Source organism: Sander lucioperca, chromosome 20, assembly GCF_008315115.2.
Source record: "Sander lucioperca isolate FBNREF2018 chromosome 20, SLUC_FBN_1.2, whole genome shotgun sequence".
NCBI classification, from domain to species: Eukaryota; Metazoa; Chordata; class Actinopteri; order Perciformes; family Percidae; genus Sander; species Sander lucioperca.
Genome location: NC_050192.1, coordinates 17,545,356 through 17,559,138, shown reverse-complemented (window position 1 = coordinate 17,559,138; position 13,783 = coordinate 17,545,356). Strand labels below are relative to the sequence as shown.

Genomic DNA, 13,783 nt, shown 5'->3' with positions numbered 1-13,783 from the left:
TAACATATCAGGTATAAGTTTATAGTGGATACATCTAACTGATTCAGAAAACAATCATGTTTTCATTTTGATTACCAAACAGATGTTCTATGAGGGTTTATTTCCAGTTAACACACACTTTCGAAGACTCAACACTACATGTTTTCAAAGGCACACACACACACACACACACACACACACACACACACACACACTGACAAACAAACACACATACATGCAGGAGCCAGGGAGCGTGGTAAAATAAGGGTGAATAGTGAAAAGCACCTATTTATTCCCGCTCCCTCAGGTCTCCTGGGACACACACACATTGGTAGGAACAATGACCGGTTTAACTCCATCCACTGACCTGCACCCACACACACACCCACACACACACACACACACACACACACACACACACACACACACACACACACACACACACACACACCGTTCTTTATGTAGAACCTGACTCCCACACTCTTCATTCTGTCTGAGAAACCCATAAACACGGTAACACACACACACACTTTCTGTCTAACTTGTGATCTAATCTAACAATTAGTTCCTAAATATATGTGAATCTGAACATTGACCACTTGAGTCAGTCTTCTGTGTGTAGTTTGTCTAATTCAGTTTCACGTGTCATGTTTAAGTGTCAGGTTCTCTCCGTCTTTCGTTCTTCTCTGTTATGTTCTGCACACAGTCAGCTGATAGAGATCGTAAGACGTCTTTAGTCCTCCAGAAACCATTTGCTTCCGTTCATTATTGCACAGACAATCAGCTTTCATGAGTGAGAAAAGCCTCCACTATAAACAGAAAGCTTGCACTTGTGTTAAAACCAAAAGATATTCTGTATTTTTTACATCTTTACTTCATGTTTGTCCCCTTTTCTCCATCTCCATGGCTTTGAAATATAGCTTAATTTTCCCACCCTTCGTCTTGCTTTCTAGCCCTCTCTCTTTGTTAATTTCTTTCTCTTCTCGTTCTTTATTTTTTTTTTCTCTCTTTCTCCCTGTCCCTTCCCCCAGTTTTCCCACCTCCATGCCTCATCAGTAGCACCACAAAGCCTGGCCCTGCCCTGGCAACCACCGCGCCGCCGCCTCTGCCCCGGCAACAGGCCGTCGTCAGGGCTGCTGACCCCTGACCCCATCACAGCTGCTCAGCCATCACATATCCCACAATCCCCTGCTCCCTGCTCGCTCCCGTGACCAGGGGGTCACACACACACACACACACACACACACACACACACACATGCGGGAATCAGCGGTGAATAAGACTCCATCACTTTCGCTTTGTCTTCTGTCCATTCCTAAAAATAAAAGGAGACGAGAGGAAGTGAGGAGAAGAGAGGAGAGAAGAGACCAAGAAAGGAAAGAAGAGTAAAGGAAAAAAAACAAGAACAGACTGTGGAGAATATGAAAAGAAAAATGGAGAGGAGAGAAAAGGAGAGACAACTGTAAGAAGAGAGAGAGAGAGAGAGAGAGAGAGAGAGAGAGGCGATAAGGTAAAGGAGAGGAAAGAAAAGGAGAGAGAAAAATATCTGAAGAGATGGAAGTAGAGGAGAGGGAATGGAAGCGGGGAGAGAGGAGGAAAGGAAACGAGAAAAGAGGAGAGGAATGAGGGGAGAACAGACAAGGAAACAAGAGTAAATGAAAGGAAAGAACGACAGACGATGAGGAGCAAAGAGGCAAGTAGAGGATATACAAAGAGAAGAAATGAGAGAAAATTGTAAGAAGAGGAGATGAGGAAAAAGAAAGGGAAAGAAGATTTGAAAAGAAACAAGTAGGGGAGAGATAATGGAAGAAAAGGAAGAAACAGGGAGAGAAGAGGAAAGGAAGCAAGGAGAAGAGAGGAGAGGAGGATTGCAGTGAAATGCAGAGAACATTGGCTGACACGTCGACCTGGCCATGTTTACACCAACAGTTTTCTGAAATTTCTCTGTCCAGATGTTAATCAGAAGCTTGACATTACATAATATCACACATTCACGACACTGGAATGTGGAACCAATATTATAATATAACATAAAAGATGAAGATGAAAGATGTATTGTAAATTGCTACACGTGATGCATTTAGAGATGCGTCTGCAAACTTTGGACGTGGCCTAGGCCGGATTTGATTAATATTATTTTTATGCTCTTGAATTAAAGGCTTAATATCAGTAAATCAATTATGTGCGACTCAGCTGACTAACTGCAGCTTCCGCTCCTCTCTCCCACACTCAGAGGAATAATCAGCCGCATGTGTCGAGAACAAGGCAGATCGGTGCTTGAGTGGCTCTGTGCATGAGTGCTATTCTGTGTATGTAGGCTTGAATGTGCTTTTGTGTGTGTGTGTGTGTGTGTATGTTGTCTATACCTTTGAGCACTACGTGTCCTCAGAAGGAGAGAAAAAGAAAACTGACAATGTCTCTTAGGGACATTTTTTATTCAAGCAAACATGATCACATGAACATCATCTGATTTAACCACAAATCATATGGCTGTGAGCTTAGAAATGAAGACTTACTTACTTTTCTATACATTCTTTTTATAGCAAACTTTTTGCAGTTTTACTTCTAAAGGGAGTGTTTAATCTGGCCAAACTGTTGGTTTGTTTACAACCAATCAGATCCAAGTCTGAACATCTAGCTCCGTCTTGTCTGACTGTTTTTTTATTAGACGTTGCTGTGTTGCCAGATTTCAGCTATTACTTTGGGTACAAAGTTATTATAATTGATTGACCGACGCATTCTCATGAACATGTTCATATGATATCATACGGAAACCGGTCACATGACACAAGTTTAGCCAATAAAAGGTGACTGTGAGCCGGGCACCAGGCAACCGGTACCGAGTCGACCGTTCTCTGGGATATGTTTTCATGCGAATCAAATGTGACCAGTTTTAGCACAAACCGCTAATTAGCTTATAATGCTAGTTGTCGGGGCATGGCTAAATAAAAAGAAATCTCTATTTCTATACCACTAACAAGGCTCAAAATAGCACCAGACTTCCACGGTAGCATAATGAGGGTCCCTACATGTAAACTGAAGCATTGAGAACTTTGTAAGTGTAAAGACAGTTTACTAAAAAGATAGTTTATAAAGACAGTACCGTTCACGTATACAAGCAGGCGCCATCTTGGGAAAACAGTCACGATCAGTCGAACGACGAACGCCGTGTAACCAGTAACCAGTAACATAGCTCAAGCACGACGTTCGTCTTTCTTTTTACTTTACCCGTGCCCCGACGACTAGCGCTATAAGCCAATTAGCAGTTTGTGCTAAAACTGGTCACATTCGATTTGCATGAAAACATATCCCAGATAACGGTCGACTCGGTACTTGTGTTATTAACCCCTAGGTTCATTTTGCGCCGGATTTCTCCTTCAAGTTTCGACACCATAATGACTAGTTAAGATTAGAAAAAAGTGGTTTGTTTGGGTTAAAATAACGGTCCCCTAAAGTAGTACTCCCGGGACACAAACACCCGTTTCCTGTGTGAAACTCTTGTGTTTTTCCTCTTAACTTCATCCAGGACACAACCTACGCTCCCCCATTTGAAAACACAGGGCAATTTCAATCTGTTTTGTGAGATAAAAAAATCTTGTTTCATTGTCATTGTCAAGAAAATCTCATAAATAGATGTATGAATGTGTTGTAAAACAATCATTAACATCAGGGTCTCTAATGATACTCTTGTGTTACTTGTTGTTTCATGGGTGGTTCCAGAAGAAGAACTACTTCCTGCTTCTTTTGTTTGGACGTTTCTGAGCTGCGGTCGGTCCAGTGACGTATGACGCACGGGAGTCGCTGTAAGTTTGAGGTGATGTCAGTCGAGAGCGGAGGCACAGCGTGGTGCAAAACAAAAATATCCCAAACGAAAAGAGCAAATAAAAGAGTTGCTGATGATGTTTAGTTTAGACTTAGAGGGTGATTGTATTCAGCAATGCAGTGTTTGTCTGTGTGTGTGTGTGTGTGTGTGTGTGTGTGTGTGTGTGTGTGTGTGTGTGTGTGTGTGTGTGTGCGAGTGTCTCAGTTCCAGGTGCTGTCCCTGGTGTAACCGGAGCAGGTCTTTATTAATAAATAATGCATCTGAACCAGTCAGCTCATCAGTTAGCCAGTAGCTTATTCTGCCATTTGCCCTCCAAAGGACAGATACTGACACACACACACACACACACACACACACACACACACACACATATACAGAACAGCACCCAACATCACAGAGGCTGAGATAATTTGACAATTTTCAGCTTCAGGATTCCATTTTAGGGGATTCTTTATTTTGTCGTGTCACCTGGAGCCACCTCAGCGATCATGAATCCTGAATAGTAAGTGTCGTTTCTTCCCGTATGCTGCGTGTGACTTAGAAAACATATAATGTGTACCACAGGAAGACACTGACATCTGCTCTTTAACAGTGACTGCTGACATTAAAAAGTTAGGAGACAATTTAAGAGCCTTGTTTTTGACATGGATACAGTGTTCAGGGAGATATCTTTGCAGTCTGTGCCGTGTGTTTTGTTGTTGCCCGAAAATTTAAATACACATTTACTAATTTAATCTTGTGAGTTTGTACTAATGTCTTGTCTATACTAATAGACAAGACATTAGTACATTGTCTGTACTAATGTTTACGATTAAGATTAGATATGTTACTGTATACCATATGCATGTATAATTAATATAAAGGACAGACGATCTCATAGTTTGAACTGACTAAGAAGTAGTTGTCAGTTGTAGAGTTGTGAGTTACAGAAGAAAAAAGTCTAGTTCATTTTCTGCATAGATAATTCTGGGAAGTTTGATCACTAGGCCCCTGTGGCTGCTGGGTATTGTAGTCCTACGAGTTTGATGTGGTGGAAAGTGAGACTTCTCCCTCAAAACTGTACTTTGTTCTGTTACTTTCAGAAGCATTAAAAGGGAGGATTATATTTGTTTTCATTTGAGGATTATTTTAGTAATAATAGGTATCTGGGTAAACGATACTTATTATACGATATAAAAACTCATTTGCAAACTCTTCAATGCTGGCATGTTAAGACATCACAGCTCAAGAGGCTTTTTTACGTCCCACTAACATGCAATCTTTTTTTCTAATTTAAACCAGTCATTTTGGTGCTAACCCTAACCCTCCATTTCAACCACGTAGTCGTTGGACGCGTGGGGAGGTCTGTGGGATCCGAACTACCCTAACCCTAAACCCTAACCCTAACCCTAAACTTAACTGTCATCACCAGATGACGGTAAGTTTTTGTCAGCTAAACTCAACTGCAACGGCCTCTAAAAATATAAATTTTAACCAGCTAAGCTATCATGTGACCCTGTCGTCAAGTGATCAGCCAGTGGTCGCCTTATTTTGTAGGATATCTTACGAATTGTTGTGTATACGTTTACGTACGATGTCATATGAACCTGTTCATGAGAATGCCTTGATGTACATCTATATGTGTGTGTGTGTGTGTGTGTGTGTGTGTGTGTGTGTGTCCTCCTCCAGTGACTACCTGTTCAAACTTCTTCTGATCGGTGACTCTGGAGTCGGAAAGTCATGTCTGCTGCTGCGCTTTGCGGTAGGCCCGCACACACACACACACACACACACACACTTCATTTTAAACACTTTACTGCTTATTGTTGATCGAATGTCACACACCCCCTCAGGATGACACCTACACTGAGAGCTACATCTCCACCATCGGAGTCGACTTCAAGATCAGGACCATCGACATGGACGGGAAGACAGTGAAACTACAGATTGTAAGAATTTGTTTATAAGATGTCATTAGTGGTGCGGTGGGGAGTGGGTTCTTCTTAGGAAACGCCATCTAATTTGACCCATTTTCAAAAAGTTTCTATATCAGAAATTTTGGGTTTCTTTCAACCAAATTGTCAAAAAGAATAACGTGGATGGTTCCATACAACGCTCTTCACGAAGTAAAATAAATGATCAGTTCACTACTTTCATTGAATTTGGGTGTTTTATTCAATTTTATAGCATTTGAAGATAAATTCATAAAAGAATGTTGAAAAAGGTGACAAAAATGTCGGAAAAAGCTTAAAAAAACGTGGGAAAAAAACAAAAACGCAGAAAAAAAATCGACAAAAACATCGGAAAAAGCGACAAAAATGTTGAAAAGTTGACCAAAACGTTAAAAATAAGTTTGAATTTTAAATTTTGACCAAGAAAAACAAAACGTTGCACGGTCGACGGGAAGACAACACAGGGGTTAAAGCAATAAAAAACTGAAAATACTGTGTCATTTAAGCTTGGTACTGACCATGCTCACCATCTTACTCTGTGTGTGTGTGTGTGTGTGTCCCTCAGTGGGACACAGCAGGTCAGGAGAGGTTTCGAACCATCACCTCCAGCTACTACAGAGGAGCGCACGGCATCATCATCGTCTACGACGTCACTGAGCAGGTCAGTGTGCGTTTCTGTCACATCATCAACAACATAATGGGACAGAGTTTGAACATTAACTTCTCTTCTTTTCTTATTCTCCTCTCCACAGGAGTCCTTTAACAATGTGAGGCAGTGGCTGGACGAGATAGATCGCTACGCCTGTGAAAACGTCTCCAGGCTGTTGGTGGGGAACAAGTGTGACCTCGTTAGTAAGAAAGTGGTGGACGCCAGCACCGCTCAGGTAACAGGCTATCAGTGCAATTGAGCAACTTAAGTCTACCACCGCCAAATATTGACCCATTGCTTTAGCAGCTGTGTTATTCTTTTCTTGATTTTTTTTTTTTTTTTTTGCAATCAAATGTTTTTATTCAGTATAGTCACACAGGGTGGCAGAGCAACATCACATGGTGCTCTTTCAAATTACAAACAATATGCTGAGACATAAGTACGTGTCCCAGGACCAAAAAACCCAGAGAGGAAAGACGGGAAGGAGGGAGACATAATAAAAACACAACAGTATGAATGATGTCTGCAACTTACAAATAAGACATAAACAAACAAACAAACAAAATACATTGACAGAGAGACAGACATAAGACATAAGGGACCAAACACATGCACAAATAAGTAAGAAGGGTATAGCACAAGTCTACAGCATGGATTTCAAGGATTCAGCAATGTTGAGCCAAGTGTCCAAAGTCTTTTCTGACGCTCCATTTATGCGAGCTGTAGAGAGCTCCATATATATGACATCCAAAAAGGAAAGGGCTCATGTACGAATAGACAAGTCATGAGGTGGTTTCCAATGGGTTGCAATCATTCTCTTGATTTATTTATTTCATGATTTAAAATATTCATATTCGTTTTAATCCAAACCACACTGTAAACCCGGAAAAGTAAGCTGTACTGAAAAAAATGGAGGCAATCATTTGCCTCCATTTTTTTGAGTTTATAAACTCAAAAGTCTGAGGTTGTTAGAGATTGAATATTTGGAGTAGCGTGACCTTGCATTTTTTGATTACCGTTAAACCGTTAATTAAAGTACTAATGAACCCAACTCAAATATTATCAGTATATGCAACTCGAAAATATTAATTTAATATAATTCAATATTTTTAAGTATAACAACTCAGTATTTCATGTTCACTAAACTCAATATTTATTAGTTTCTTGTTCAATCGTTTTAATTAACTGTAACTCAACAACGTTGACCACATTAAACTCAAAATTCTTTACCTCAAAACTTATAGTCTATATATATATATATATATATATATATTATATATTATGAGTTTTAATCCAATTAATTAGTTTGACCACACGGGTTAACAGTGCACAATGTTTATTCTAATTTTAACTAGTCATTCTGGTGCCTAAACTAGCCTAAACTTACTGTTGTCTCTGCATGAAGCTAACTTTTTGTCTGCTAAACTTGACTGCCACAGCCTCTGATGACCCTCAGCATGGTGATCTGTAGCCGGCTCCGAGTAGCCGGCTCCCAGTAGCCGGCTCCCAGTAGCCCTTTGTTGGCTAAATTTAACTGTAAAGGCCGCTAAAATTAACTGTCATGTGTCCGGTCGTCACATGACCAACTGGCGGTCGCCGAAATTTTCGTACAATATCATATAAACCTCTTCATGAGAATGCGTTGAATCCGCATATATTAACGGGCGGTTGAATCAGCATATATTAGCAGGCGGTTGAATCAGCATATATTAGCAGGCGGTTGAATCAGCATACAGTGCCTGACAAAAGTCTTGTCGCTTATCTAACAACAAATAATAACTTGACTTGTAGTTGATCAATTGGAATCAGAAATGGTTTATATGAAAGGCAAAGGCTTCTGGATTATGCTTATTATACCAAAATAAAGGTTTGTATCATTCATTGAGTTTTATCATTGAATTAGGACAGAAAGGTCAGATTTGGCTTGGACAAAAGTCTTGTCGCATACAAAAATACAGTAATGTACGGTAGAAATTATACTTTATTGTGAATACACAAACATGCTACAATAACATCAGAGCATACGTAAAGTCATGGTGCCTTGGGAAAAAGAAAATGAGCTTGGAGGACTACATCCATACGTCTCGGCAATGACTCAAATAACGTATTGATGAAGTCATCTGGAATAGCAAAGAAAGCAGTCTTGCAGGACTCCCAGAGTTCATCAAGATTCGTTGGTTTCATCTTCCAAGCCTCCTCCTTTATCTTACCCCAGACATGCTCAATAATGTTCATGTCTGGTGACTGGGCTGGCCAATCCTGGAGCACCTTGACCTTCTTCGCTTTCAGGAACTTTGGAGGCTGAAGTATGACAAGGAGCGCCATCCTGCTGAAGAATTTGCCCTCTCTTGTGGTTTGGAATGTAATGGGCAGCAATAATTTGTTGATACTTCAGGCTGTTGATGTTGCCATCCACTCTGCAGATCTCTCGCACACCCCCATACTGCATGTAACCCCAAACCATGATTTTTCCTCCACCAAACTTGACTGTTTTCTGGGTGAATCTTGGGTCCATGCGGGTTCCAACAGGTCTTCTGCAGTATTTGCAGCAATTGGGATGCAGTTCAATGGATGATTCATCAGAAAAATCAACCTTGTGTCACTTTCCACTGTCCATCCTTTCACCAAGCTGTGGGCCTTTGCAAATGCAACACACTTTTTTAGTTGTCTTCTGTTTAATGCTGGTTTGTGAGCACTAATTCGGCCATGGAGGCCACTGCGTGAGAGAATTCGACAAACTGTTGTTATAGATACAGGGGTTTCTGGTGGCCAGCCCAGATAAAGGGCTGGCCCTGGACTGTCGAAGCAACAAACGGTCCTCTCGAACAGTTGTCTTATGGGGTCTGCCTGACCTGGACTTGTCATGAACTTCACCAGTTTCTTCAAATCTTTTTCTTATCCTTTCCACTTGACGTTTGGATACATTGAAGATGTCTGCCACCTCAGCTTGATGATCAGCACTTTGGTCTGTGGTTGAATCTTTGGCATGTTGTGAGAGGTCAGGTTGCACTTCACATGAAGGTCTGGTGTGCTGGAGTTCTTTTTATACACACCCAGGAATGTGTTAATTACAGTATTTGTCACAGGTGAAACTCTAATCTGTGATTGGTTGAATCATATAAAGACACGACAAGACTTTTGTCCAAGCCAAATCTGACCTTTCTGTCCTAATTCAATGATAAAACTCAATGAATGATACAAAACTTTATTTTGGTATAATAAGCATAATCCAGAAGCCTTTGCCTTTCATATAAACCATTTCTGATTCCAATTGATCAACTACAAGTCAAGTTATTATTTGTTGTTCCTGCAACTTAGATAAGCGACAAGACTTTTGTCAGGCACTGTATATTAGCGGGCAATGGGGTGGCTGTGTTAACATGCTTCTTTCCTTCTTGGTCATAAAAGGTAAAACATTTAGAATAGAAATTGAGAATGCCACATAGTACTTTGTACTCATTTCTTTAAAGCCACTTTAAACGTGCTTAGTGAAATACTCAGATTTGGGGGGCGGCGCGCGTCCATGTGATACAAGCCTTCTGTGACCGCGACAGTTTTGTTGTCAGTATTTAGAATTCCTCAGGGGGGTGGCAGACACTACGCACTGTAGCTTTAAATACATAGATAAATACATAAAGCTAAAATAAAAGCCAGACCACAATATAAAATACAAAAAATAATTAGACAGGGTAGTAATTAAAACTCAAAGGTAGGTCATGAGTTTGCTTTGAAAAGTGACAACATTCTCTGCTTTCCTCAGTTTCCAGAGGCGTGGACCAGGAAGGCCTCATCGTGGGTTTTTGTTTTGACTTTAGATATAATTAAAAGGCCAGAAGACAGGAAGCCAGTGCTGCACAGACTTTAAATGGTGTAATGTGTGCTCTCTCAGGTCCTATTCAGCACACGTGCAGCTGAGTTTTGCAGTAAATGTAATTGAGCTATGTTCTTTTTAGGGAGAAGAGAAAGAAGAGCATTACAATAGTCAATCCTGCAGGTGATAAAGGCATGCATGAATGTCTCTGTCTTGGCTTGAGAGAGAAACGGTCACACCCTGGCAATGTTCTTGAGATGATAAAATGCATTCACAGTTATATTTCTGATTTGAGGTTTGAAACTAAAGTCTGAATCGAAGCTAACCCTTCAGTTTTTAACTTGTTAACAGCGGTTTAAGGTGTTTGGTGTTTTAGGCCTCCAACGTCGTCTTCCAGGCAGCGCTGTATGGAAGGCCCTAGGGTTAGGCAAGGGTTAGGGTTAAGTTAGGGCTAGGTGCCTCGAAGTCGACGGTCGCAGCGCTGCCTTGAAGTTCGACGTGGGGGCTTAAAACACCATCGAGCGTGGTTTAATGCCAGTGCAGTTTCACACTGAGATTTCTCTGAGACTTTTGTCCTGGTTGAGCTGTAAAAAAATCTCTGCCATCCATAACTTGATATCTAAAATGCATGGAGTTACTTTACAGTTTTTTTACATGCCATACATAATGTAAACTCATACATTTGGATGGTGTAGTTATAAAATACCCGACAGAATATAAAGCAAGTACACCGCTTTCAAAATTAAATTGTCAAATCATCAATAATTTAAAACTGTGAAGGGATTAATTTTCACACAGAGTACGTGTCACTTTTAATATGCTACATGAGCACATGCTAGTGCTTATACTTTACTTTTAAACAGAATTATGATTGCATAACGTCATGTAAGTCAAGTATTTTTGGTAGCCGACGGGATGATTTTGCACATTAACCCTCTGAGGTCTAAGGGCATTTTTAGATTTCTTCTTGAATTCTCCTTTTAAGGATATTTAAATAAAACCTGATCCCAATGTGTTTCATACAAAAAGGTTCAGAACTAACTCAGCTTTCTGCAGGGGCGTAGCACAAAATTCTGTGCCCTATATTTTGGCATTTTCTATGAGCCCCTCCCAGCATCCACAGCTATTCATTCTAGCATCTTTTTGGGCCCTCCTCACATGAGGGCCATGGGTACTCAGTCCCCTTTTCCCCCCCAGTCCGATGCCCCTGGCTTTCTGTATAGTGACACCGGAAATTGTTCCAGATAGAGAGATGGATAGCTAGATATATACTTTATTGATCCCCAAGGGGAAATTCAAGGTCCCAGTAGCTTAAGACATCACACACAACATACACATACATCATAAACAGGATGATAAATAATAAATCCATCAGAATAATATGGACAATAAAAGAAAAGACACTAAATAAAAAGTAAGGTGCTCTATGAGAGTGTGTGTCATGGTGGTAGTGCAATACAAAGTAATATAAAAACTATAGCAGTGCAAGGATGAAATTTAAAAAAAGACAGCAGAGACAGCATTAAATATGGTATGTAAAATGTACAGTATAAAGAGATTTTTTGGCCCTAAAGTGGAAATAGTTCTCAAATCTCTTGTGAAAACCTAAACTCAATTGTTTTGGTGCTTGAAATGAGTTTACAAAATTCTTGGGTTCACGATAGTAGTGTAATATATGAATAGAAAAGTAAATAAATGTCTAAAATTACATTTTGTCATATCGCTTTTTGAGTAGGACTGTTGTCAAACATCGCTTGGATATGTGTCTTCTGTCCTCCGAGGGGTAATAGATTTGTGATTATATGTTTCACGTTTCCTCCCATTCCTCCTCCTTTTTCTCTCCCACGCCCCTCTGTCTCTGTGCAGGACCTGGCCTCGTCTCTTAAGATCCCCTTCCTGGAGACGAGCGCTAAGAGCGCTGATAACGTGGAGAGGGCTTTCCTCACCATGGCCGCTGAGATCCACAAGCGCGTGGCCAGCGAGGGAGGCGGGGTACAGGCCGAGTCGAAAGAGGCCAGGGCCCAGAGTGCCAAGATCAGCAGCACCCCCCTGTGGCTGGGAGGGGAGAAACAGACGCAGGAGGCCGGTAACTGCTGCTGAGCTGGGAGAGACGGCAACACTGTTTAAAAAGAGAGACATGTAGAGAGACGTGTCATTTTAATCACATCCACCTGTCTAGTTTCAGAACTGTGTGATTGTGCGTTTGGACACACACATATTGTCAGATTTTGGACATCTTTGCTATTGAACTAAAAAAATATATTAATTAGGGCTGCACAATATATCGTCTTTATCAACTGGTGCAGGAAACACATTGCGAAATAACGTGAAATAAACTTTTTAATAAACTTTTCGTGAAGTAAACATTTTTTTGTGTTAGTTGAAAGAAAATCTCAGAAGAAAACTGCACTTTAAAATGTAACTGTCATTCCGATATTCAACAACGTTATGGCATATCGCATATTTTCCTCATATCGTGCAGCCCTAATAACAAAAATGACTTTTCACGGAGAAAAACAAGTGGTTTGAGCATGATTACAGTATATTTTGGAGCTTCGTATTTTTAAATTAAATATATAATTTCCGCTTCATTAGGGATCAAAGAAAAACAGGACAGATGACAGAACAATTTGAAACTCAGCCAAATAAACAACTACAGGATGAGATTTGGGAAGAGTTTTATAAATACACCGAGGACCATTTCCTGTATCACTTCTTACACTCAAGATAAAATAGGGAAAAAAACAGAATGTGCAGTTGCAAACCTGTTACATGAAAATAGCAATATCTAAATAATAGTTAATGCTCACACAGAAAGGGAGGTTTCATTCCACAATGTGATATTATTATATGCAGTATGTGCTGCTGTTATGGATGAAGTTACTTTGTGATTTAGACTGTCAGTTACAATCAGAGGTGATTTATTGTATTTACCAGTTGTTGTTGTGTTCCTCATGTTGTTTGTTCATGTTAATAAAGACATCTAAGGAGCTGTGATGCTGTAAATGTGGTTCAAAGATCTGAAATATATATAAAAAGACCTCATATAAATACACTGAACAAAATTATAAACGCAACACTTTTGTTTTTGGCCCCATTTTTCATGAGCTGAACTGAAAGATCTAAGACTTTTTCTACGTACACAGAAGACCTATTTCTCTCAAATATTGTTCACTAATCTGTCTAAATCTGTGTTAGTGAGCACTTCTCCTTTGCCGAGAAAATCCATCCACCTCACAGGTGTGGCATATCACGATGCTGATTAGACAGCATGATTACTACACAGGTGTGCCGTAGGCTGGCCACAATAAAAGGCCACTCTAAAATGTGCAGTTTTACTGTATTGGGGGGTCCGGGAGGGGTCCGAAAACCAGTCAGTATCTGGTGTTAGGGTTAGGGGTAGGGTAAGGGTTCAACCATCTCTGTCTCTCTCTCTCTCTCTCTCTCTCGACCTGATTGCAGTTCATCGTCGTAACCGACTTGAGTGGGCAAATGCTCACATTCGATGGCGTCTTGCACTTTGGAGAGGTGTTCTCTTCACGGATGAACCTTAACCCTAACCCCAACACCAGATACTGACTGGTTTTCAG

General features: G+C 40.5%; 1 protein-coding gene across 1 annotated transcript; it reads left to right on the top strand.

The window, feature by feature from the left end:
* Positions 1-4,131: 4,131 nt before the first annotated feature.
* LOC116053410 (ras-related protein ORAB-1-like) lies at positions 4,132-13,193 on the top strand. Its single transcript, XM_031304525.2, has 6 exons — positions 4,132-4,304; positions 5,471-5,543; positions 5,635-5,730; positions 6,299-6,394; positions 6,486-6,617; positions 12,060-13,193. Exons 1-6 carry the CDS (start codon positions 4,291-4,293, stop codon positions 12,291-12,293), a joined length of 645 nt encoding a protein of 214 aa, XP_031160385.1. The 5' UTR covers positions 4,132-4,290; the 3' UTR covers positions 12,294-13,193.
* Positions 13,194-13,783: the final 590 nt, after the last annotated feature.

What these genes read in the sequence shown, in the direction of transcription:
- LOC116053410 (XM_031304525.2), top strand. An exon ending in AGACAGTGAAACTACAGATT is followed by an intron (nt 5,731 to 6,298) that starts GTAAGAATTTGT and finishes TGTGTCCCTCAG; the next exon opens with TGGGACACAGCAGGTCAGGA. An exon ending in TGGACGCCAGCACCGCTCAG is followed by an intron (nt 6,618 to 12,059) that starts GTAACAGGCTAT and finishes GTCTCTGTGCAG; the next exon opens with GACCTGGCCTCGTCTCTTAA.